Source organism: Chelon labrosus (assembly GCF_963514085.1).
Source record: "Chelon labrosus genome assembly, chromosome: 15".
Lineage (NCBI taxonomy): Eukaryota > Metazoa > Chordata > Actinopteri > Mugiliformes > Mugilidae > Chelon > Chelon labrosus.
Window position 1 is genome coordinate 19731053 of NC_140348.1, and position 27536 is coordinate 19758588.

The window sequence follows — 27536 nt, forward strand, 5'->3', positions numbered from 1 at the left end:
CAAATTGATTGTTTTGGATCATTAAGGATGGAACACATCGAGGAAAGGTTAACTGAGGAGGTTCGGAGTTACAAACATTTGTAAGACTCGTCTTTGTAGAAATTTCGGCGAAAGTTTCAGTCACTATTGTTGAAAGCGAAGCAGGAAGTGGAACCAAAAATGAACCCGACTGGCAAAAAATGACACAGCACTGACTAGCGCTGTAGCGTTTGGGTGGTGTTTTTAACTGGATGCTGCTGAAACTAAGACAATCATTATTGTATACAGAACTACTTGAATATCCCTCTGCCGAGCATTTCCATTGATTGGCAGAATTGTGCTGCAGTAATAATTGAGTATTTCAACCAAGCATCATACACACACTGTATTCTGATAGTCAGTACCAGTCTTTCATGGTTTGCAGGCTCTCGGTGTGACTCCAACACATCTGGCAGAGAACCAAGGGTCAGATCTATTTGCGTGTAACACGGTATGATCACATCTCTGCACAGCATTTTACGGTCTCTAACCATCACTATCTTGCCCTCTGCAGGGCACAGGTTAGCAGTATGCATTGGTTTCCCCCGACCAATGAATAGAAAGCAGATCTGAAGCAACCATGTGATGCAGCGTTATTACGTTTATGTAAGCCGTTTTAGCATAAGGAGGCGTCACAAGTCCGGTTGAAGAAAAACTTTAAGCTCAATTCATGGTTTTTAGTTGTAGACCTCTGTTTTACTGTTTATAAGACGGACTCTATCAAACATTATCAAAATCTATTCATGTCACTTTGTTTGATACGTGGTAATGTCTCGAGTTCAACTTCAAGAATTTCAAGAGTTGCCCTCCACTTCTGAATAATTACATCCTCCCTAATTAATGTCTATACCAGCCATCAACCTCCATGTTTACCCAACTCCGTGTCATCTTTCAAGCTGTACTTGAGTATTTTTGGCAGGACGAGCTCAATTATTTCCTCTGAGATTAATTGCCTCCTGGAATCGTGGCAGAATTGTGACAAAATGGGGCGACACTGGAAGCATTTCCACCCTTCCACTGTCTTCCTCCCCTCGTCTGGCTACATGGGGTTCAGTTTTCTCAAACACATGCTCGAGGTTTGTTAGGAAGTGGAGCAGGATTTGTGCTTGGAAACATCCAAACAGAAGAGTCCTCTACTCAGTGAGGGGAACCACTTTTTTTTTTTTTTGGCGTTTATGTCAGTTTTTAGCATTTATTTTGCCCTTGCGGTGTGAACCCTAATCAATCTGCCACTGGGTCGCCCAGTGAGGAAAATTATATTACCGGCCTTTTTATTCCGTCTGCAAATTTTGGTAACTAGGTCTTACTGAATCCCCAGAGCAAAGCAGGAAGAAAATTGAACGTGTTTGTTTATTTTATGTTTTTATCAAAGAAAGGCAGAAGGGTTGTTACATTAGTAATAAGAAACCTTTATACAATCTTGAAATAACATTACACAGTAGCGTTTTGTATGTAAGAACATATTTGTTATTCATATGGCAAATCAGTAATGTAAAATCTATCAAATTTGTTACACCAGCAGTGGCGTTGTTAGCAGTATTTCCATATGCAGATGGTTCCATTTAGATGGGAGTGATACCATGGGGCCAGCGTTTTCCATGCAGCGATAAACATATCAGCTTTTGGATAAACAGCTGAATGCATTCGGACTCCTATTACTTTCAGATGAAAAGCAGCTCGTGGATGTACTGCACAGTTGCAGGACGTGAACGTGGCGCAACACTTGATTTGATATAACACTCTAATATAGTACAAAGCTATCCATGTGCAGTGATGGTGCTTGTGCAAAAGAGCTTTACAAGAATTTTAAGATCTGAAAGTCATATGCATGTTAGATGTGTCCCACTATCTGCAAACATCTGTTAATGTTGGCTGATTGTTTTCAATGAATAATGTACTTGACATATCTCGAGCGCATTTTAAAATATTAATGTTTTTCTTCATCACTAGCTTATGACTAAATACCTTCCACCATATTCGGGTTATTTGTGCAGCTAACAGCTCTGCTAGTCACCCATCAGCAGGCTCCATGTCCTCGTTTCCCAAATGATTACATTACATAAATAACGCTCCGGGGCCAGATTGTGAATTAGTACAACAGGACATTTGTTCCACCTCCAATATGAGAGGGCTATTAACAGCTCAGCGCACTGTAAACGTATCACCTTTTCTGTTTTTAGTCGGAAAATGTGACCGGTGCATAGTGGCATACGTTTTATTAAAACGAGTGGTTCTGAACAACCCAGAGAGAAAATGGTAACCACAAAAAAAAAAGATTAATTAAAATTTAATACTACTTTGTTTCATCAAACAAAAAATATGCCTTGTGAACCCTCAAAGCCGAACTTTTGTCCAGCAAATTCCCGAGGGGGAGAAGTATTCCACAAGCACTTAGTGGAGGAAGGGAACGTGAACATGGAGGTTCTGCGTGGCTTAATACCACACTAAACAAGCAAGTGTAGAAGGACACCATGCCTGGCTGCAGCCCTAATCATCCTGAAAGAACATCTATGTGTTGCTGTTAAATCCAATTTCTGTTTAGAATTAATGCCCTCTGAGCGCCGCTGTCTTTCTGCCATAAAGAACATTATATCCAAACAGACAAATCGAGGGCAAGATATTATGTTTGCATGTTGTACCTAAACACTATATTTGAAAATGTAATGGTTATTACTAATATCAGGTCACCGGATACCTCGTAAATAAGAGAGATTGTAGTCCTTCTGCAAAACATTCAGGGAATACCGGCATGAAAATTTCCAATGATTTGTTCCTACTTACTTCTCTTTACTTGTCTTTTCTCTTTACTCCATTAAACCTCATGAGGAAAAACTGTGGTTGGTAAAAGACAAAGTTTTAATTCTTTCTTAATGACAGTGCTGCCTTTTGAAGTTGTTGTAGTGAAGTCACATGCATGGTCTACCTCATCACCATGTTTTATGCGTCTTCGCTCAAGAGGATTGAAATCTCTTTAGGTTTTTGGTATTAGAGATTTACAGACCAAAAGCCAAAGAGTTAATGCTATTGGAAACGGTGAGCATTCTTAAAAAAAAAAAGAGCAACAGGGACTTCACAGGGGGGCAAAAGAGAGGGTACTACAGACACTCGGCTAATGATGCTATGCAAGCGCATGGGAAGACCTGACGGCTGACTGAGCAAGAGCTGGACTGGGAAAAGGGGGGGATTAGACCTTTGCATCAGGGAAATTCAACTCTGTGAGCTGAGGCAAAAGGACTTAGAATAGTCACCCATGCCTGCTCCATCCCTGCTTTGTCCTCAGAGACAATAGGCTTAGCTACTCTGATCCGAAGCTCTCTGCTTATGATCACAGCACATTACTGATGCATTACTACTGCACTTAAGACAGCAATTTACTGATTGCCATCAATTTCACATGTTGGGATAGTGTCTTGAGGTGTCCATTTTACAGAGATGTGCCATGACGTGAATGGTGGTGATGGTCTCGGCTGAAAAGAACAGGCTGTTCCTTATCCACGCGGATGAAAAATGCATACAGAGAGATGAAGTGAGGAGGGGAATAATTGAAGGTGGCTGAGGCCACTTTGTGCGGGGAATGAAGAGATATTGCACAGCATTCCAACGGCTCCGGCTGCAGCTTTAAATGAAACGCTTGGCTTAAACGCTTTTTTCTGTCATAGAACTTGCATGCAAATGTCTGAGCTAGCCTCTGACCTGCAGACAATTGCGGGGCAGTACATTGAGAGCGCTCTCCGAGATTCTCCCCTGGACTCCAATTAGTGGGCTTCACATTACGATACACAACAGGCTAAACACAGGCCAAGCTTAAGCTGCTCTGCATGTGCTGCATAGCTTGTTGGTGCCATGGCAAATACAGAGAGAAAGGTGATAATAAAATGGTTGTGTGATTAGAAACAGGCCATTTCTACAACGAGGGAAATTACAGATAAAAGGAATAATGATGGTCACTATTTATTCGATATGAGCTTGTTTGAGTAGAAACACTACAGCACACTACACTTTGAAAATTAAAGCCAGAGAACTTGTAACTAAATGTGTTGTTTTTTGTTTCTTTTTCCTCTTTCTTTCAGAGAAAGTGCTATCCTGACTGACCACTGCTCCATATGAGGTGTAAATTTGTTCATGGTTTTCTATTCTTCCTATTCTATTCTAATGAAGAGGATGCAGCACTTAGAATAAAATGCAGCCTATTCTTCACATGATCCTGAGGCGGAATGTGAAACTTACTGTAGAGTGTATGCGTGAGCACTAAAGCTGTACCGCTACAATGATGAAGGACGGCATTTAACCCTTCTAGTGCAGATTAGCGACAAGTCGGAAAGAAATTTTAGATTCTTTTTAGCTGAACAGAATCAACAGCATGCTTGGCACCAACTTAAATCCTGATTTTTTTTTCCCCATTCAAACTATCAAATGCATGCAAGAGGCTTTGACTGAAATTATTATCTTTCCAAGTACAGATTAAAAGCCATTTCAGCAAGAAATTTGCATATGACACCAGAAGGGTCTGAAGTACCAGAAGCAGCAGAGTTTCTTTTTAAATTTTTTTTTTTTTCCACACACCACCTTGTAAAGCAGACAGTTGTCTTTCTAGTCACTTAAACAAACAGAAGACTTCATCTGAAAGGTCACAGGTGTTTATCAGACAGTGAGTGTTGCTTGGTTCGTGGCTGTGAAAACGCTCCGAGAGGCGCTGGAAATGAGAGGTATCATGAAGGATGGGCAGCGACGGCACAGCTACATACAGCAAAACATGCATAAAGATTTCACTTACAGCTTGCCAAAGCACTTATCACCTGTCACTTTGACCGAGCATCTGCTTGCCAATCCATCTGAGTGCTAAGGTAGGTTGGTTTTTTTTTTTCCCCCCACCATCTCATCAGAGATGCATTGAAATTCAATCACTCGTATGGACTCAATAGGTTTGAGAAGAATTACCTGAGCAGATTAGGACCAGAAGCAGCTGGGGAAAGCTATCATCTGATCATTCCAGCGATTCCCGCTCTGTTTGTTTTCACCACTCTTTACCTAAATTAGCAATTACAGTCTCACAGCCAATCTCACCACGGCCACCACAAAGACACAGACACACCTGCAGACGCGCCACTAACGCTGACAAGCTAATGAGAAAAAGTGTCTCTACTATAACTTCAAAGTGAATCCTGGCGGAATTAATGTGGACAGCTAACACACAAAATTGTATTTTTGAAAATTTAAAAGACTGTTGAACACTAAACGGTCTGTCAGTATAGTTAGACTGTATATCTTGACCCGACTTTATGAGCAAAGCAGAGATTTATTATTTTGTTTTATGTATCTGAATAATAGCATGCAAAACCTCTGAGCCAGGGCAGGACTCGAGATCAGGGTTGTAAAGAAAATGAAGGAGAAACTGTTGCATATGGAATAAGCAGGCCATGTAACATTTATTTGAAGATGTAAAAGGGTCATTTTAACCCAAACCATGATTTTTTTCAGTCTTCTGAAAGTCTGCCTACAAAGTTGTAAACCGTCATATTGTCCTGCTTGTATACAAGAGTGTGTTAAATGTCACAGTGCTTGACAGTGTCTTACAGCAAGGGTCATTATATTGTCAACTTATTCAGTGCATCAGAAACAACAAAGGAAGTTCTGGGCTTCAATATCAGCTCAAGAAATCTCTTATTGAATCTATTTTGATTAGTCAGTTAACCCTTCTAAATACCAACAGGTCTTCGATCTTCTTCCCTCTGGCTGTGAAACAAGAAACACTGATCTGGCATTCATGTGGATGTTACTTAGACATGTACCACCCACCTACACCAAAAGAGGCACCACCACCCCATGGCAACAGCCATCAAGGAGTGTCAGCAGGATGCAGCCCGGCACACACACAAAAACAGTTTAGGAACAACTCAAATAAAAAACATGAAAAACAGCACAAGGTGTTGACCTGGCCTCCAAATTCACTAGATCCCAAACTGATCAAATATCTGTTCGATGATCTACAGAGGCCCCTCCCCTCACAGGCCCCCCACTAACAACATTCTGTTGCCAGACTCCACAGGACACCCTCAGAAGGCCCATGTCCATCTGATGAGTCACAACTGTTTTGGAGACACAAGGGAGACCTATATAATATTAGGAAGCCAGTCATAATGTTATGCCCAGGTCAGAATAGTAGTCGTTTAGCTGATTCCTTTAATAATGTATGATGCTAATGGTAGATGATTCCCAGCCTAGAAAAAATCCACAGATGTATTTAAAATACTCTCTCTCTCACTCTCTCTCTGTCGCTGATTCTCGTCCAAGTTGCCAATGCAGATGCACATTTCAATACAGGATTTGAACAGAAATGTAATGCAGTGACATTCAGAAGTGGCTTTAGCTTAATTCACTGGTCGTGGCTACATAAAGAAATGGATAAGAAAACCAAACCGTAGTTGGCAAGTTAGTTTATGAGAGGGGAAACAGAAGGAACCATATCCAGGCCAACTGTAACTCATGTAGCCATTTCAGACAGGGGAATCTGCTGCAAAATTTACATGATATTTGGCATCCTACGGGAGATGGGAGCCCAAAAAGCTATTTTTTATGATTTCCTCGTAGTGGCAGCACTGACGGACAGCAGCAGCGAGATGGAAAACGTCTCATCATCTCAGAGAATAAGCGTGTCCCCAGTTTCTTTACACCGCGCACGGTCATAGAATTTAAAACTTGTTTTGCAGCTGAACTGTTTATCTCCGAGATTGACAATCATTGTCAGCTTTAGAGTTTATAGCTCTGGACACGTTTTTATATCTGCTCAAATAAAAGCATTCTTTCTTTTATAAGCAGTATAATAAACATTAATGAAGGCTTAAAATTTAGAGGCACTTCATTTTTAACTTCATGAACTTTATTAGGGGTATGGACAAATAATGTGGGAGGGTTGTTACTTAGAATAACGTCTTTAATGAAAACACACATTAAAAAAAAAAAATTAAATGGTTATATATATATATATATATATATATATATATATATATATATATATATATATATATATATTTAATGGTTTTATTTCCAAATGCATTAGCAAAATAAAAACTTGTGCAACGGATGTTTGCCTCTTTTAATTTGTTATATGCATTTAACCTTGTCCATGGTACATAATAAACTAATTTTCTGTTTCAAATGTGACACAGACACTGTAACATATAACTAACTACCCATGCATTCACAGAAAGATGTTCAGCTCTCGAAGGTTGCATCACGCTCTAAGTATGTCACAGACCACCGTGTATCTCAATATGACTAAAATAGCCCACTGACTTTTCAAACATAAGATATCGTATCAGCAGCAGGACATTAACACTGTGTCCCAACAATACTGTGAAACCGTAGACTTGTTTAGGCCAGTTTGGACTTCGGAGTGGGGGGGGGGAGTCCAAGCTGTTTGGGTTGATTGAGCCCAGTTACCATGGAAACATGGCCGGATGAACAAAGGAAGAGAGTTTGTTCAACACGAAGGGGCAAGGTCAGCTGGACACGTGATGTGGGAGTCAGCAGCAGCAATCAGAGGTGGAGGTCCAAACTCATTGCATGAGACTAATAAAAGAAGTTCTTTGACTTTTTAACCTTAGGTTGTTGCCACTGAATATGATCTGGGGGAGACACTGTGAGAAATCTTTTCTCATGTTGTAGTTTACTGACACCATGAGCAGAGAAATTAGCAGACCATATGTGGCGTAAACCGATCCGTGACACTGCAGCCATACACAAGTCTCGCACTGACAAAAACAGACATAAAGAGTGGCTCAGGTAAACTGACAGCTGGATATGTGAGAAGCATCAAACGCCTGTCAGGATATGAGAAGAAAAAAAAACACACGCTGAGTCTCTATGGAGGAGTCTATGTCACTGCATTGAGAAGAAACAAGCAGGGATTCAGCAGCCTTAGCCCCAATTATAACCCAGCAGATGACTGCGCATCATACAGAACGCTGTTACACTACAGTAAAGGAAGGAGTGAATACTTTTGTATTACTTCTGACACATGCAGCTTCAGATCTGATGAATGATGTGACTGATCCCAGCCAACCCACTCCAAGATATGGAGGCAGAAAAGAGCTATGTCTCCCTGCACCGTGCGCGAATAAGAATCTCCTGCTGGCACAGCAAACCAGAGTGAAAGGAGTCTGACTATGCAACTGTAACACACTCATGGCAGGCATTAATTACTAACTCAATATAGTCTGAGATTACGACAAGTAAGACGAAGACAGAAAAAAAAAAAAAAAAAATGTGCAGAAATATTCACACAGAATCAACTTTAACAATAGATCGGGGGATCAGCAATGAGATGTTGAGTCTTTACAGCCGACACAGAAGTGAGTATGTTCCTGTGGATAAACACAGAGGAGTAAAAGGAGGCTTTCTCCGGGGAATGCTAGATAATTCCCAATTGAGCCCATCGCCTCCCACACACACACACACACAAACACAGAAGAGACAAGAGCGAGGATATTCATTAGGAGGATACTGAACTCTAATTAAGCAAGGTGGAAGGAACACACGCAGGTGTGGATTGCACCTGGTTTCCAAAACTCTCGCTTCTCCAGGTTGCAGCCATACTGGGGACGTTAACACTCTCCCTTTCTGCGGTTGTGATGTCACTCCCAGCCCACACCCCCACTGCTATCGACCCGACACCCTGCTTTCCTCTGCTCCTCCTACAGCACCTTTGTGGCGCCGGTGCAGGCGTGAAATTTGTCAGGCTGGGAAGCCTTCCACACAGACGGCAATCCACACGGGGAGAAGACACTCTTCCTGCTTGAGTGGCAGATAAATTCCTGACGGCTGGCTCCGGCTCTTCAGCTCGTACAGAGAAAAAATGTACGTGGTAGAGTAGCAAGGCCATGTGTGAAAACGCAGCTGTTTTTTACCCTCCTTTTTAAGAATGAATGACATTACCTGTCCTCTGGTGCTTCTCTCCAGCAGTCTCCAGGCCTTTCACAATAATTACATTAGTGCCTGATACCAATTATTAGATTTAACCATGATCATTTAGCATAATTGTAAGAATGGTTTCCATTCACCTGTATAAAAACAGCTGGAAATCTCATTTTTCCAGAGCTTGTTTCTACATCGTTTTCCACCGCCTAAGGTTTGAGTAGCGCTCTTAATGACGTCATTGTATTGAAGCCCTCCATCTTTTATTTTTTAATGCCACCTAAGGGGAGAATTAGTGCAATTAACTGTTTATCTGGAGGTGTTTTACTCATAATATGGAGACATACAGCTTTGAGAGAGAACAATTATTGGTACAACAATTGGTGAACGAACATTTCCATCTTATCCAGAATGAACTTAACAAGCAGAAAGATCTGTCCGCTCTTCTCAGACGGCAGGAGACGCTGCTGGACACAGACATCACGCCACATTATGAACAGCTGTTAATGCATTCAGACTTAAAAGCCCAGTGTCATTTTTACAAGAACTGCCCTGGAAACACATAATACAGCTGCCACGGCTATGACTCCACTCCGGGGGCTCACCTGTTGCTATGAAGTCAAATCGAAGTCTATCCATGTGTCGCTGTGTGCGTGTGTGTGTGTGTGTGCGCTTTACTGAGAGTTGGTGAGAGAATGTGTTTTCAGTTGTTGGCGTTTGTTTGAACAGAGCCAGGATGAAAGCCTAGACAAACACAAGGGAATGTCAGCCGACTGCTAAAGTCAACACACGGAGGCCCGACTTTGCCAGGGACCCTTGTGTGAGAGGCCTTGCCCTCTGACACCGCACCGGACCGTCTCCACACCTCGTCTCTCCAGCAGTCTCCCCCAGCGAGACAGAGATTCTCAACACATGGGACAGCTACGTTATCTGATCGACAAGTGAGGAGAATACGAATTATGAAATAGAGAAAGTGAGAAAGATAAAAAATAATAATAATAATAAGGATAATAAAGAATATGGAAATACCACCAGACTGCCAGACAGACTCCACTTAGCATAGATGATTAAAAAGGGCCAGGGGTAAACACAGTCCAAATACACGACTGAACAAGAATAAGTAAAAGATATCTATTTTTATATTGAGATGCTAGGCTGGAAAAAATTATAAAACCTAGACACAATTGTAGTGATCTTCCTTCCATTTAAAGTGGACTAACTCATGCAGACAAAATACTCAAGGTAAGCTCCACATACTCGCTTTGAATACATTGTTGAGATTACAGACTTGTATTTTTGCTCTGGTAATGTCCTGTGAAGGAAGGGCAAATGGTAAAGCAGGGCCCGTTCAAACATCTTGCCCTATTCAAGTCAGAGTAAGAGTTTCACTTTTTTTTTTTGTCCATTTTTGTGTGGGAAGCCAGTAGAGCAAGCCTGAGTCCCTATTGACTCAATGTGCTGAGACGCTTTCCCTTTTACCATTGCTAAAGTAGGCATGAGCACTAATCCTAAGGGGTTAAATGGAGCCTCCTCTGGGGTTTCCCTATCCTGAGAGAGCTGGGGGCGGCTTCTGCTTCTGCTTCTGCTGCTGCACAGCACACTGAACTTTAATGGATTTGGCAGAATTTTGGCTCAACTCTTAACAAACTATGCAAAGGAATTCCAACTCAAAACATCAACACTGGAAAAAAAAAGGAGTTCCGATAAATTGCATGTGGGATTTCTGTGTGGTAACTCCTCATAGCAGATACTCAGGTGACAAGAATGAATAAGAGAAATGATAATGAGATAATGAAATTTTAATGACCACAGTGGGAAAACTGGGTCACTGGTGCTGCAGAGAGAAAAGTTACAGACAGAATAAAAAACATAAAAAGTGGAATTAAATGCAAAACTATTTACAAATTGAGAACCTAGTTAGAGCACTGTGGTAGATGAATAAGTGGGAACTGAGCATCTGTGCTGTTGCAGACAAAAAAAAAATGGAGCACACGCCTTTGTTTGCAGTTGTTCACACTATTAGTTACAGTATATGAAAGAATACTGACAATAATGTACGGAGAAGCAAAAAGGTATCACACAAAAGATTATGTGGATCTGTAAAATGCTTAAATGGGTATATTAAGAATGGCATTTACAAATTATATAGTCTCAGTGATGAATGCTTCTAAATAGGAAAATGTGACATTTTCCACATTAACGGTGACCTTTACAAAGAGGAGAAGGCATTTTTGAGAGTCTATTGTAATGTTATGCAGAAGCTTGAAGCAGCCAGCTACAGTTCAATCTACACAAAGACCGTTCACCAATAACACCCACCAGCGAAAAGGGACCATTTCCATTTCAAATCGCAGCCATTTTCACACCAACACTGAGACAGCGTCAGCGGTTGCCAAAGTCTGGCAGCTCCTGCCCCCGGTGTTTTCTCCTATCTCTGCGTATAAATTCACATCTCTGTTATTGTCTGCGTGATTGATGTTTGCCGTAATGACGCCACTTCTATTTACCCAACACACCCACCCATCTCCTCCATGTACGATTTGCTCGTCGACTTCCTCCAACTTTTACTGGTCGCTTTTGATGGGTCATCTTTGAAGGAGCTCTTACTGGCCTGTGAAATGTCACGGCTTTGTCTTTATTGTTCGTTTCTAACAGTGGGGCAAAGATAAGCATATTTACGAGGCTGTGTAATATTTGTGAGAACGATGTTTCCTAATGTCGAGCTTCTAGCTTCATATTCCACAGCTTCTTATCTAGATCTGTCTCTAGCACAGACACACTTTCAAAGACAGAAAGTGTCCAGTATTCACGGACAAAGAAACTTGTAAATGGTCATTTTTAGCTATTTATAATAGTATTTATTATACTTTGGATAAACTCATGGGAGATAATGGTACATGTTCCTAGCTTTGTAGTATAGCCTGTGAAAAAATAAGCTTTCATCCTCCTACACCTCATCCCCACCAACCTAATACACACCTAATATACACCTCTTCCTGCTGAAGGTTAACCTCAGAAACAACCCGGCAACAGAGACAGATAAAGAGGCTCTACTCCAGTTACCCCCGGTTATACATAAAACGTGTCATTCACAACTCCACCACAAGCGCCTTACACTCTCGCGTTAATAGGTGGGTGGCTCGTCTACAAATATTTCTTTCAGGAAAGTCATAAACGTCCCCTCATCTCAACCTGTCCTTTTATTCCCCCATCACCACTTTCTATAGCTTCCCTTTGAGTGTGGCTCCAGGCTGCAGCGGAATAAGACATCCGATATCCAAGCTACCCAGTATGATTGCCAAAGCGCCGGTGTCAGACGCTGAGGTATGGACGCCTCCTTTTTTGACGGGACAGTCGGAGGTGTTACCTGAAAACCCCCCGAGGTGGCACTTAAGGCCAGTTAAGTAGCTCCAGTTCCTTCACTTTTAACAATACCTTAAAGTGAAGAGACCTTCTCACAGCCACAAAATGTCAACATCTCTCTACCGGGCTTTGACAGCTAACAACATAATGGCGCATACTGAATCATTTCATTCCAGACAACCGAACACAAGTGTGGAAGTGGATAATGAGAATGTATTTTAAGCAGGTGATTGAAGCGTCAGCTCCAAGTTGAGAGCACTGTTGCTGCCAAGTTTGCTCTAAAGCACATGAACATATAAGAATGTCTCAGTGCTTTTGTACTTCCCTAGCAGTTATTCACTGTGTTCGGCAGTGGGATAAAAAAAAAAACGCAAAAAAAAAAAAAAAAAACAAAGAGTTGAGCAATCATTAAAAAAGGGCAATTTTTAGATTTTGACTCGTGAGAGTAAACAAAGTGATCCAGATCACAGAGAATACAAAGTCGGAGTCGGTGTTTGGCACAGATAAGTGAACGCTTTGATCACGATGATGGCAGCTCTGTGTGACGAGACCTCCCTTATGCAGTGTTACCACCCTCACACAAAACACTGTTGCCTAAGAAGCATGCTTCCTGTATGTGTTCCGATCAACAGGGCCATTACAGTCCATGAGGTATTGTATAATCTATCTTATCTTATCTGGAGCGGCAAAGACTTGGTTTGCTTCACTAGATAACATTAAACCAGACTTCCTCTCCTCACAGCTCTAAACCCTGACTGACCCCTTCATAAGACACTCAAAACCCCTAAACTGAAAAGACTAAATTCGCCCTTATACTGAAGGAATGTGCTGCTGAGGTAAGGAATCGGGACAGCTGCACGTTTGTCTTTAAGGTCCTGTCAGCACTTATGCAAGCAAGTGGAAGTCATTGTAAAGATAAATGCTGCCATTTAGGTAAGGCTGGTGAAAAGCTGCTAAGTTGGCTAATTACAGATTTAGTGCAGAAATAGTAAACCAGTTACAAAGCAAAAGAGAAGGACTTCAATTAGCTACATTAGAGATGTATGCTGGACTGTGAAAACACTGTATGCTAATTCTATCTTTTTATCCCCTTATTGTGCTGATTAGGGCAGTGGGGGGAGAGTGTTCTATCTAATCTGATCACAGAGCATTGTGTTTGGGGGTCATTAACCTATGGGAGGTCCTGAGGTTGACAAGTCAGCTCCGACCCCCCTCTACCTTCTTTATAGAACTCGCTCATCCCTGAGTTCCTGCGTCTCTGCAGACAACACAACAGCGACCACAAAAACTACCAAAGAAAACAAAAGGCGAGAGGGAAAAACAGCCGACGGAGCTTTTTGCATGGCTTGTCATTCTTCCACAAACACATGGCACAAATGACTACTGACCGAGGCCCTGGGCTTGCCTCAGCAGCAGGATGTCAGCTCCTTTAGTCTCCGTTGTTTTTAGGTCTTTTCTTTCTCTGGCCTGCATCAGAGTCCCGAGAGATGAAGGGGTCAAGCTATCACTCAACATCTGGGATCTGCATCAGAAAAGATTAGGGCCTCACTGCGCGGCCTGGTAGCAATGCCTGTTTCATGTAATCAACATCTGCATTCATATGCATAAAGATGAAACAAGCTGCCAGCCGTTACGGGCAATACCGCGATGCCTACATTTACATTAACACAAACTCATGCTAATGAAATCCAACATCCGTCGATGTTTATCCTTTCACTGATTTAGATTTTTTTCCTGCAAAACCCTCTTTCTATCCCTGTCACACACATTACATCCTCTGCAAATCAAAAACCATGAATACTCTTAACACAACCAGCAGCACCTCTCATCCGCAAATCGTAGTTAAACTGTTGTGAGGCTGAAAAGCTGCCTGTCAGGATGGCAAAGCAGAGATGAAAGGCCCACGGCAAAGATCGCTGCTGATTGCCTGTAGAGGATGAATATGCAAATAAAGCAGAAGGTAAATGAAAAACAAAGCGGGGGTTTTGGCAGCAGCCTTTTACATGTTCCCCTTAATTTGGCATTGGTTAAGAACACAGAAAGCCCATCAATAATGAATTCCAGTCAAAGCACGGAAGGCGATATGAGGGGAAATCAGTCTCCATATTTCCCCTGTGGGCCCCTGAGCAGTTCTGGGGTCTGTTGTATTTCACAAACGCTTTTCGGTAAACGCTAAGCTTAAGTGGCAAATAAGTTGGAAATTGAGGAAGTTAAAATAAACACTTTTCTCACATGGCTCAAATCAGACTCGGTCCATGTGTTCTGGAAGACAGTGCAGAAAGTAGGACACAAAGGGCTGTCGACTGCAAGCCCCATCTATTGATCACAGCATGAGCAAAAAAGTGAATCAATTACCTGGTCTAATGCCTGTCACACGAGACAAAAACTAGACTCAAGGCAGTCTGATAAAGAACAAGTACCAAGTACACCCTTAACAGCAGCTTTATTGTCAACAGACCAAGAAAGGCACTTTAGCCTGCACTAGGCAAAATCAAGAAGCACAACAAAGTAGGAAACAATCTGTGTGTTGTCTAAACACTGTGAAACTAGCCAGACAGACTGGAGCGCATCCTTGGGAAAGGAGAGCATCTATCCCGCTGAACAAAAGATGAACAGGGCCAAAGATTCCCCCTGGTCTTGAGATAACAGAAACCCAACACCCTCGTTCTCCAGTGGGGCTCTTTGTAGGTCTAAGAGAGGGTCAATCAGCAGCCGCTGACAGATGTGTCTGCAGTCGATTTAGGAGAGGAAGCCATGTTGAGGTCAGGCATAGGTTCCTACGCTCTGTCCACAGGACGGAAGACAAGGATCAGGTCAGGATGTCCAAGGCTGACCTTTTCTCACCTCACAGTCTTTGGCATACAACACCTGGCCTCACAGACAATAGTTAATGTCTTCTTGTCAGTTTGAAACAAAACAGAAATTGCATTTCACACTTACTACCTCACGCTGACAACCTTAAAATGAACAATATGCAGGCGTACGGTTTACACTAGAAATCCCTTTGTGTTTCAGACAAAAATGAGAGCCGCTCCAGCTGGAAGGCAAACAAATCTGAAAAACTCCAGTGGAGGTCTAAGTAGTTCTAGCAGATGCTCCAGGCTTAAGTGTCTGTTCAATCAGCCACTCCAGTTAAAAAGACAATAATGCTTTATCCGTGAGATGATGTGTTGAGGCTGGAGTTCGATCACGCTCTGGCCTGGCATAATAACTGGGCATGAGATGTCAGCGGTGGTCAGAGAGTCACTCGTGTGTAGTGCAGCCCATCCTGACGAGGACGTGACTGTTATTAGGAGTAGAGGTCCACGGCGGCAGAGCAACGAATGGAAACATTGAGTGTTTCTGTTGTTAGCATGTCAGGAACATACATCCATAACCAGCATTTTCTGAGATGAGTCACCGGATGTTACAGTCTGGATTTTCCCTTCAGCTGCTGATCTCTCATGCTAGTTTACTGACATTTTTTCCATAGCTACTTTAACTGTTATTTATTATTACAGGCTAACTGCTCTCTCTTGACTAAACAGAAAGCAGGATGCATTTCAGCTTTATATTTTTTGTATCCCCAGAATGACACTTTTCTAACAAACCTGTTTCTTTACTGAAATTGAATGCAGATCCTCCAGACGTTCAGAGCTGAATGGTATAATAGGCTTGAGGTAATTAACAAAAACTGGTATTGGCAGTAGTGAATGACATGTAAGAGAGGAGTGTCCGCATCACACGGGCAGCTGTATACGTCACACACATCTGATCACTGACCCACTGGCTTTGACAGGAAGCTGATATTCAACAACCAATGAACAGAGCTGCTCTGTTGCAGCTCAATGCGCCGGCCTTGTCAGGTAGCCAGAGGGGGAAACACTGGAGATGACGCAGGGCAGGAGAGAGTGTTGGCTGGGTCAGCTTTGCTGTACAAGCCTTTGACTAACAGTCTGACTCACAGAGGCTCAGGGCCTAGAAGGGAAGAAACCCATCATTTGGCTTCATTCAAACATGAAACCAAAGAGGGTCAAAGAAAAGCAAGAGCAGCATGTCAGGCACACCAGAACGACTCACATGTCCGTCCTGAATCAGCACACAAGACACGCAAGCGCCGGGTACAGGTCTGCAGCCACACAAGCACAGATCCACATATTAGGAATTAGCACAAGTCTAAACTCTTGTTATAAATTATTCTGGTTCACTGCAACAACATTATTAAATATTCATTACCTGTCACAGTTTAAAAGCATGTCTGGTATGGGCTTCACACAAAGACGAAGGCATTTAAAAGTTTTACCAGCATTTTTAATAGAATTTAGAGTTTGGGTTTCAAATGGCGAAACACCGGATTTTATTTTGCTCTTAAAAAAATAAAAAATAAATAAATTACACCATAGATATAGCAATTGCAGTAGAGATAATGGACAAAGTAGGACAAGGGAGCTCCTAATTCCAAAAAAGTTCATTCATTTTAAATGAATGTGCCGCCATAATTTACCGTAAAAACCTTAATAAAGGCTCAGCGTAAATCTCTTTTTCACTAACACGCGCACACATACTGTACATTTCCTCAACTTTTACCCTCTCCGTCTTTTTCTGCCAGCTAGCAACGCTTTGCAACCAGTGACTACTGGCTCATCTTAAGTGCACACATCTATGGACAAGGATACGAGCGCCTTTCCCCTTTCCTCCACTCCCCCTAGTGTATCCCACCAACACTGCATCCTGCATCTCCAAAACACACACACACACACACACACACACAGAGAGAGAGCACGGAGAGAAAGAGAGAGAGAGAGAGAGAGCGAGAGAGAGAGAGACCCCTCCTCCAGATGACATCAGTGCTCTATTGAAGCAAAGCTAGAGGCAAACACAACTCCACATTTGTATTGAGATCTACCGTGCACCTATGTCCTCACACAGCCTACAGATTGTGTATGTGTTGAGGGGGGGGCACCAGTAAACATTGCAGTCCTGCTATAGTTAACTCCATATAGCTCTAGCCTTGTGAGAGAGAGGGGCTCTCTCTCTTTTTTTGGGATCTGAATTTTATATCTGCATAGCCTGGACTGGATTATTATTTTTTTCCCTGTCGTGAACCCCAAATTAAGAGGATACCTGTTACTTTCCCTTTTTGGGGGGTTAATTCAAGAGGTAAGTGCGTTTTTCTGCTGGTACAGTCCTGTTGGGAATGCGTCCTTTCCGTCTTTTTTGGATCTTCATCCTAACAGGAAGAATTTAAAGTAATGCGGAATCCTCAAGGAGTTGCTTGTGTCTAATTAGTTGCTCTCTCTCCCTCTTATTTTTTAAAAACATAAGTGGTTATCTAAAAACGATAGTAATAAAAATCGTGAGTGCACTTTTCTTCCAAATAACCAGCCCTAATGTGAGCGCACACAGGGCACAGCTTGGCGGATACCAAACAAAAAAATTAGACGAATGATTCATCCGTCTCTTCGTTTCAAGGCTTTTTCACGCCTGCAACTTGCTGCCTTCACCCTGAGCTGCGTCCCTCTTATTTCAGTGCGTCTATCTGAGACAAGCAAAACACCAGAGCGACGTTTCCAACACGTACTTCTAGACCGCATCCAGCCTCAAATGTTCAAAAAACACGCGAAGAGCGCCCCGAGGAGAATCTGTTCGCTTCTTATTTCAGCTTTTAAGCCGGTGGGGAGTAAAGAAAATAATAATCGGTGGCGAATACGCAAACTTGAGGGGGGATTAGTTTGGCTGTCTGGGTAAGCCACGGTGTCGCAGCCGGAGAAGACACCCCGGCGTGCTGCTGAAATTGCAGCGCACATCCCGCGGAGTTAGACGCGAAGGGGGCAGCTGGAGAAACTCCGCTAAATGCGTCCCCGGCGTCACTGTCTGCCTGTCTGGCCACTACTCCTTTACTGCTCCATTGAAATATACAGTGCAACTGTAAGTTCGTTTACACACACACACGAGCATAGCAACATTAATTATTTATTTATTTCATTTTTGCATCAGGGGCGCAGTCATTAAGGACCCCTGGAAAAAAAACAAACGCTCAAAATGAAATCAAGTTTCATACGCAGCAGTTCGCACATAAGCAGAGACTCATTAAACGCACATAGCATACTGCAAATGTTACAGCCTCTAAACAAATAGCGGTGTGCAGTGGCTTCTTCTTCTTCTTCTTCTTCTGCTATGCCTGTCGTGTTAATAAGCACCCAGAAATAAACGCGGTTTACAGTAAGATAATCCACGGAGCTCAGATGGCCGACTGACAGCAGATCCTTCACCCTAATGTCAATCTATGACAGTAATGATTCTGTCCATACGACCTGATATTTATCCCATTAGACCAATGCAAGCCAGTGGACGCCTCCTTGACAATACCAGGGCATAGACAGTTGTTAATCCAATTTAACATAGCCTTTTATCTTCCTGAGACAATAAGGTCATCCAGGCTTTAAACCATGATCCATATATATATATATATATATATAGGCTGATTTAACTATATCAAGATACAAACTTGACTTAAACAGTAAGGAAATGTAATGGCTTCCATTGTTTTTCAGTGTGTTTGAAAGGCAATATAAATGAATGGCCTGTTAAACATGGCAGACATGAGGACAGACCCAATTGTCTTCGCTGATAATTTGCCCGAGGCAAAACTCCCTAGTCACTTGCTTTCAGAGGGATTTCACATTGCAGATTAACAACTAACCAGGTCACTACAGATGGAATCTTCTACGGCCAGAACATTTAAAACATGAAATATGATTCTACGGCCAGAACATTTAAAACATGAAATATTTACCACAGGGTTAGAATAGAAAGAACAGTGATAGGACTTTTCATAACTATCAAGGCATATATCGGATTCAACGCAGCACTCAGAGGAGGCCCGATTCAGTCCTTTTCATAATTTATTTAGCCTGTAAGCAGTATCTTTTACCATCAATCCCAGGCTTGAAGAAACAAATCGTTTCATGTTGGTCGGTGAAAGTGCAAGTATAAACATGGCTGTAAATGGCGCAAGAAAAAAACCTTGACTCGGAGGCTGTAGATGGGCCAGTGGGGAGGTTAACAAACCCTTTTATTTTGGGTCTGGCCTGCACTGAGATGGGCTCCTGTAGCTTAACATGAGTATTCAGTGTTTTGGTGTTTGCTTGTCACACGCAGACACACACTCACATTTTATCTTGCAGTGCCTACCACCCCCATGTGGGGAAAAACAATTGCAGCTGCTACAGATCTCTCCTTTCACGATATTACAAAAGAGAGACCCCATGTCTATCCCAGGCCTCTCTATATGCTCCTAATGGCCCAGCAAAAAAAAAAAGTATCATCTGTTCAGGCCATCTAAAGGCAGCACCAGGAGGCCACATACCAAATCTGTGAAACTATCAGAGATTTTTGCCCATTTTCTCCGGGACTGAAACGTCTTCTGTGTCCCTGTGAATTCAGATGTGACCATGAATGTTCCATTGTGTCTCTGCAGCACAGTAGGCCGCTGCCAGATGTCTTGACATACAGCTTGCTAAAATGTTAATCAAAGGGCAGACACGAGGTTTCACGGGACACAAGAATGGACCAAAACCAATCTTTAAACGACATTTTTAAATTAAGAAAATTAGTTTTAAATTGTTTTCACGACCATACAACCAATAAACCAACAATGTTTCTAGTCCTATTATTTGCCAATCAATGTCACAGACACATTTCTGAGATTAAAGCGTGAACAAAGCATTACCTACAATAGCTATATTGTCGGCAATCAATCATATTTCAAAATTATATTACGAATTAGAACGAATAATCAACAGCAGATACAAACAACGCTGATTTCCCAATGGAGGGCTCTACTGTGGCTCAAAATTAATTTCAGGGCTCATGAATAATTTAACAGTCAGCCATTACTACTTCTACAGCTCTTTCCCCCCCACCCTTCAACGCAGCTCATGTAATATTATTCTGTATTTTACCGAACTAAAAGTCATTATAATCTGCAATACTTTTGACAGGCATGAAATTGTTTCTATTTGAGTTTTTTTTTTCTCCCCCTCCAAAGCCTTTCTTGTGCAGTGTATGACTAGAGGGCACAAAGTCTTGGGCTCTGTTATTGCAGACTAATGTTCATTTATGCGTGTTCAGCTCACAATGGCTATCAGTGTCCAGCTTTGTGTGAGCCGCCTACGCTCTCCACTGAAAAGGTAACTAGCTGTACACACACGCACACAATTTTACCAGGATGCTCAATTTAACTTCGCCCGTTCAGATTAAATGAAGCAGAATATACCGTGGCTGCCAGAAAAATCCCCTGTCTGTCCGGGCCGGGGCCGGCGGAGCTTATTACGATGATGGAGAGAGACATCCATCAGTAAAAAATGTTCAGCTCCTTCGCTGGCACATGATCATAGCATGACATTTTTCAGTGGGTATAGATTATTATTTAAAGCAATAGAAAAGGGGGTGCTAAAAAGAGGAATTCTTCAATTGTCTGAATAAGTTTCTTAAAACCTACCCCCCCCCCTGCTGTGAGGCTACACGGTCCACATGCTTGCCTTGTAGCGAACAATGGAGAGGGGCCACTCTCCTGAAATACGATGAGCGTGGAAAAAAGAAACGGGAGGGGGGGAAACAGGCAAGCATCTAAGGCCTGACTATGCTCCTTGTTAAAAAGGCACGATGTACAATGTTCAAGGCAGACTTCACTCAATATAACATAACATAACACAAAGGCCTACAACAAATGATGCCACAGTCTGAGCTTAAAGGAATTACCACGTCTGTTGTTTCTGCTGCTGGACACAGATCATCTCAGGTGTCTACAGAAAGGCAAACTAACTGGAATCACATATCATATATTCATATATAGGGCCTATTAATGCAGAGAATCATCCTGTCTCACAACCAGAAAACTCAATTTTTCCCAAGAGCATGTCGTTCCTTCTGCTCAGATTTAAAAAAATTCCTATCAAGGCACATACATACTTAACAGTATTCAGAGGATGGAGAACTTTTAGGTGAAAGGAGCTATTTAAAATTGAAATAGCTTGACTAAGTGCTGCATTAAACGTTCATTCCAACAGACAGACCACACATATCTCTCTTATCATCCCGCCATTTTCTAAAACTCCATTACTAAATTTAATCTTTTTTTTTTTCTCCTCCTCTTTTATTCCACAAGTTAGTAGAGGTCACATCTGGCGCTTTTTTCCCCCCCAAGACTCTAATCTACTACTAATGTAATACTGGACCGAGGGCCCGTGTTTACATGGAACAGAAGGAAGGGAGGAGGGGGGGCATTATTATGAGACAGCATCTCAGGAGTTGTAATCGAGTTACAAGCCTCTCAATTCCCTAATCTTCTCCTTGTCATGGGTTACAACTGTTAAATGGCTAGGCCTCTTGTTCCTAATTTACCTTTGCATGTTTTACAGCACACAGTGGCAGCTAGCCGGTCACACGGACCGCTACGTGTAAGGACACAAAGCTATTGTTGTAGAAGGAAACGTAACATTCGCTTCGGCAAAGGAAATTCTATTTTTACAAATAGAAACAACATTTGTGGAACATTTTCTGAGGATGGGGTGGAGGTAAAGGCGTCGCAGAGAGGAGCGGGGAGTGACGGGGATTTTTGTTTTCCTTCTATTGTAAAGGATCTGGATTTATTTTTTTTTTTTTAATCGCTGGTCTCATATAAAACACCTAAAGCTCCGCTATGCACTGAACTGGACCGAGAATGGCCCAGCAGCTCCACCCTCAGCCACCGTCGAGTTGGGGGTCTAGATCGCTGTTGTCTTTTGTATGCACAGACATTCTTTTCTTGTAGCACCATAGAAAAGAAATGCAGTCTGTTAAAGTAACTAGCTGTAAAAGGTCATCTGGCTAAATCATAGCATGGAGGAAAGGCCAGCGCTAAATACAGACTCACTATGTAAGGCTGGTCTGAGATCAGCATCCAAAAAAAAAAAAAAAAGAAAGCATATCTGCAGCAACTTAAACAATTTTATTTGTTTAAGACAAAACAGAGAATTATATTCTTAAACTCTGTTGACTTCTTTAAATGTTAAATATTGTGCACATTGCTGTCTTGTTACCTGATGATGAAAAAACATAATGTGGGAACTAAATGTATTTTCTATTTTTCAGAACGCCATCCCAGGTGAGGAGGGTGCAGAATGACTCGAGCCGCAGATGTGTGAGAGAAGCTGGGCACAAAAGGATCAGCAACTTGCCCCGTTTTGCTCCTTAGAGGAGAGGAGAACATTGGTTATCTGCTTCAGGAAAAGGACCAGAGCCTTGGATTAATGCGTATACGGGCTCGACAAGGGAGCAGAGGATTCTGGGCTACCTGAAGACGAGGAGTACACAAGTGAACAGGCCTGGATTGAGCCTGTGGCAGAGGGGATTGGCATGGCTCAGACCAGCTTTGTGTCAACTCATCATGCCTGCCGGGTCTGATTGCAGAAAGGAGCCTTTTCTAAAGCTCGCCCCGTCCAACGCACGGATCACTATACACCACCCCGAAAATCTAATTTATGGCTGTGGTTGTTGAGCTTGACAATTGCAACAGCCATTAGGATTTTTAATATTACCTGAGAGCGCATGCTTTGTCAGTGAGAGGGGGATGCTTTTTGTACAGGCTTATCTGCCATGGTAAAGGCATTGAAAGCATGAGCCTCTGACAACACAGAGGAGGTCATCGTCCAAACAAGGATCAGCTCGGCAAACACTGACCGGGTCAGGATATCACAAGAAACCCCTTGGACAAACTTTTCCTTTCAGACAGGATAAGAGCGAATACAAGAGGAAATCTTGATTGGATTTTTTGGTGCCTGCAAAGGATTTACCACATCGTATAAATCAGGTATGACAAAAACGGATGGCTTTACTTCTTTCCACTTCACTGAGCAGACTACCATTTTCTAATGAGACGTACAGGAAGAGAGATCATGGCAGGAATGCATAATTAAAGCAATAATTCAGTATTAGCCTAATTAAAAGGGAACTATGCTCGGCTGGTGGGGGGAAAAAGGAGACAAAGAAGAGACAGACACCTTCTGCTTTTGCTGTGTTCTTAATTTCCAAGACTATCATCTGTATGTTATTTTTCAAACTGTAATATATTTTAAACATACCATGGTTGCTGTAGAAGGATAAGTCATTTCATAAATTCATCTTTTATCCTCAGAAAACTGACTTGAAAAACAAGTATTTCTTGGATCCTAGAGCCCTAGAAGCTTTTATCATAGCTCTTTTCTTTTCAGTACAGATATTTCCTCCATATCTTGAAAAAGTCCAATTAAACCGCAGATTCTGAGTCATCTAACAGGATTTAAGGTTGATTAAAGCCTGACTTTGTCAACCAAGATAAAAAGCAACTTTATTAGCTTTTAAACTTTTATTCTAAACGTATCCCTATTGGAAGTTTATAGTAAAAACTAAATATGCACCTCCCTGCGTGGTAATCGTAATAATCCGTTTATCAGTTGAATCTGGTGAATTCAAACTGATTAATTAGAAAGTGTTTAAGAATTTGTGCTCCCTTTAAAGGTCTTGTGCATTAAATGTACACTTGTGTCTTCTCCCCAGGGGCTCTTGAGGGATTAGCCTGCCAGGCAACACACCTTCAAGATGGTGCGTCAATGCAAGTCCCTTATCCACTTCCTCATCAGAATTGGGCTGCTGCTGGGTCTTGCTAACCCCTTGGTGACCTCTGCCTCATGTCCCTTGGAATGCCGCTGTGATAGGACCTTCATCTACTGTAATGACCGTGGCTTAACTTCCATCCCCACCGGTTTGCCCAAGGATGCTACAGTACTCTTTTTGCAGAACAATCGCATCAGGAGTTCGGGCATTCCTGCAGAGCTTCGCTTTCTTGTAAATGTGGAGAGGATCTATCTTTACTGCAACAATCTGGATGAGTTCCCTACAAACCTTCCTCGTGGGCTAAAAGAGCTCCACCTTCAAGAGAACAACATTCGGATGATTACCCACACCTCTTTAGCCCAAATTCCCTACATTGAGGAACTGCACCTGGATGATAATTCTGTATCAGCAGTCAGCATAGAGGACGGGGCCTTCAGGGATAGTAATCACCTGAGATTGCTTTTTCTCTCCAGAAACCACCTAAGTACCATCCCTCAAGGCCTGCCCATGAGCATTGAGGAGCTACGCTTTGATGACAACCGCATCTCCTCCATCTCAGAGCAATCGCTGCAAGATCTCATTAACCTGAAGCGGCTAGTCCTGGATGGTAACCTGCTCAACAACCGTGGGATTGGAGAGATGGCTTTCATCAACCTGATCAACCTGACTGAGCTCTCACTAGTGAGAAACTCCCTGACTTCGCCACCAGCTAACTTGCCAGGCACCAGTTTGGAGAAGCTGCAGCTCCAAGATAATCACATTAATCGGGTCCCACCCGGGGCTTTTGCCTTCCTTAGGCAGCTGTATCGCCTGGACCTGTCTGGTAACAACTTGAGTAGCCTGCCACAAGGTGTATTTGAAGATCTGGACAATCTCACACAGCTCCTGCTACGTAACAACCCTTGGCAGTGCACTTGCAGGATGAAATGGGTGCGTGACTGGTTGAGGTCATTGCCATCTAAGGTGAATGTGCGTGGCTTCATGTGCCAGGGTCCTGATAAGGTCAAAGGCATGGCGATTAAAGATCTAACTACAGACATGTTTGACTGCACAGATACCGAACTCATCCCAACATATGAGACAAGCACAGTCTCCAACACTTTACGCCCATCACAGCCCCAGTGGCCCTTGTTTGTGACTAAAAGGCCTGTAGTAAAAGGGCCAGACATCAGCAAGAATTACCACAGCACTACCACCTCTTCAGGCAGAAAGATTATCACCATCAGTGTGAAGTCCAGTAGTGCAGATACAATACACATATCATGGAGGGTGTCACAACCCATGACTGCTCTACGACTCAGCTGGCTAAAGCAGGGACACAGCCCTGAATTTGGCTCCATCACTGAGACCATTGTGCAGGGGGAGAGGACGGAGTATCTGCTCACTGCCCTGGAGCCAGAGTCTTCCTATAGAATATGTATGGTTCCCATGGAGACCAGCAACATTTACCTGTCAGATGAGACCCCTGTTTGCATCGAGACAGAGACTGGTTCTCACAAACCATACAACCCGACTACAACTTTAAATAGAGAGCAGGAGAAAGAGCCTTACAAAAATTCCAGTCTGCCTTTGGCTGCTATCATCGGAGGGGCTGTGGCTCTTTTGGCAATAATCATGTTGGCGCTGGTGTGTTGGTATGTCCACAGGAATGGTTCCCTTTTTTCCAGGAACTGCACCTATAACAAAGGCCGCCGGAGAAAGGATGACTATGCTGAGGCTGGCACTAAAAAGGACAACTCCATCCTGGAAATACGAGAAACTTCTTTTCAAATGATACCTATTAATCACCTGCCTGTGTCCAAGGAGGAATTTGTGATACACACAATTTTCCCACCTAATGGGCTGAGTTTATACAAAAGCCCACATAACGAGAACAGTATTAACAACAGGAGCTTCAGAGACAGTGGAATACCAGATTCAGACCATTCCCATTCATGATATTGCGCATGGACATTCATGATGAGTGTGAGACTTCAACAGAGTGGCAAGACTTTTACAAAACACTGGATCTATAAGACTAAAGAAGCAATGTTGTGTACATTTGCCATATAATTTATATTTAAGGACATTTTATGATGGAGATGGAGAACGTTCCAGTTGCAGGCCATCACTGAACCACCAGTGGGTATTGTAACTAACTGCAATTCTATATTTTAGGGATTTGTAGTAATTTGTACTGTATTTCCTTTGCTTAAGGTTATTGACCAACAAAAGAAACTCTGTGTTCTACTAAGATATGATGACTTGTCAACTGTGAAAGTGGGTTTTCATTGCTGTGTTGAACAATCAGACTTTAGAAAACCTTGTAGTATAAGCACAGGTCATTCTTTTAACTTTGTGGCTGTCAGAAAAACAAAAAGGCAAAAAAATGACATGACGTAAAGTAAGGCACAGCTGATCAACTAATTCACAAAGCAGGCATGTTGCCCTCTACAAGAAAGAGGAGTCAGCGGCCGTCTCCACATTCTACGGACCAAGAATCTTTCTCTAGTATTGACCTGTTGTGGAGTACAAATAACTAAAGATGAGGTGCCATGCTTTTCTTTTTTTTAATCTCTGCTTTGTTCAGTGTGTTATTTTGTTCTGTTCGCAAGAAGACGAAACACAGCAGAGCAACCCAAGCAGGGTTCCAATGTTTCTGATAGGATTGTAGGCCACAGCACAGGGCAGAAAAAGCACACCGACCTTAAGGGGCTCTCTGCTCCTCAAAACAAGTAGACAGGACAGGCTGACACAGAGGACCCCCCACTAACTATTTGTACAAGCCAACAATGGCCAAATGACAATGGCGGCATTCTTTAGTACCATGTACCATACGTCATTCTAGTCACCAGGCCAAAAAGACAAAACGTGTTGGCTTTCAGTAGAATTACCACAGTGTCAGCGACTCCTTGTTATGAGTATTATTTTGTATTATTTTCCAAATGAACACACTTTTATGTTGCCACAATTTGAAGTTAACTGTTCTTTACAATTGAAAACCAAAGTGCATTGTATGCCCTTTGGCCAGTCTTGTATGTGCCTTGATCCAATGCTTATTGTATTTAGCTTTTTAAGAAACCAGTGACTTTTTTTCATACACACTTGAATATGAAAAATATTGGTCATATTACAGAATAAAAGTGGAGAAAAATAACTTTGCTCTTTCTTATCTTGACTACAACGAACCCTGCTTCTCAAAATGGTATTTCTACTGTTTAATTGCTACTATCTCAACACGTTGTGGGGCCGTGCGGTAAAAATAAAAGTACGGGGCACCAGTTTTATTAATTGAAATCTCAAATTATTGAGAAGGCACACAATTTAAAACGTCTGACATGAAAAACATAATCAAATAGGCATATTCTGTCTCTATCTGGCCAACCTCAAGCTGATGGTTTACTCCATATGAGCTCGGTTCTGCTCAAGGTTCCTTCCTGTTAAAAGGGAGTTTTTCCTTGCGTGTTTTGAGGGTTTAAGGCCAGGTTTTGTAAAGCACCTTGAGAAATTTTGTATGGGTATTGACGCTATATAAATAAAACTGAATTGAATTGAATGTCACAAACCACAAAAATTCCATGATCAAGTAAATTAATATAAATCAAAAAGATTATTCTATTTGAAAGTAGTCTAACATTATGAGCAGTACT

General features: G+C 42.2%; 2 protein-coding genes across 3 annotated transcripts in view; one reads left to right on the forward strand and one right to left on the reverse strand.

Annotated features, from left to right (window-relative positions):
- macrod2 (mono-ADP ribosylhydrolase 2) overlaps window positions 1–27536 on the reverse strand; it is a gene marked incomplete at its 3' end in the record, with an annotated part of 392791 nt that overhangs the window by 295744 nt on the left and 69511 nt on the right.
- Window positions 17050–27023, forward strand: flrt3 (fibronectin leucine rich transmembrane 3). 2 transcript variants are annotated; one of them, XM_084561484.1, is made up of 3 exons: window positions 17050–17433; window positions 22408–23125; window positions 23851–27023. In XM_084561484.1, the coding sequence occupies exon 3, from the start codon at window positions 23893–23895 to the stop codon at window positions 25843–25845; it is 1953 nt and encodes a 650-aa protein (XP_084417610.1). In that variant the 5' UTR covers window positions 17050–17433; window positions 22408–23125; window positions 23851–23892; the 3' UTR covers window positions 25846–27023. The 2 variants fall into 2 exon arrangements, with proteins under 2 accessions (XP_084417610.1, XP_084417609.1); XM_084561483.1 differs by lacking the exon at window positions 17050–17433 and having other exon boundaries at window positions 21518–23125.

What these genes read in the sequence shown, in the direction of transcription:
- flrt3 (XM_084561484.1), top strand. Translation starts at nt 23,893, where the DNA reads ATGGTGCGTCAATGCAAGTCCCTTATCCACTTCCTCATCAGAATTGGG.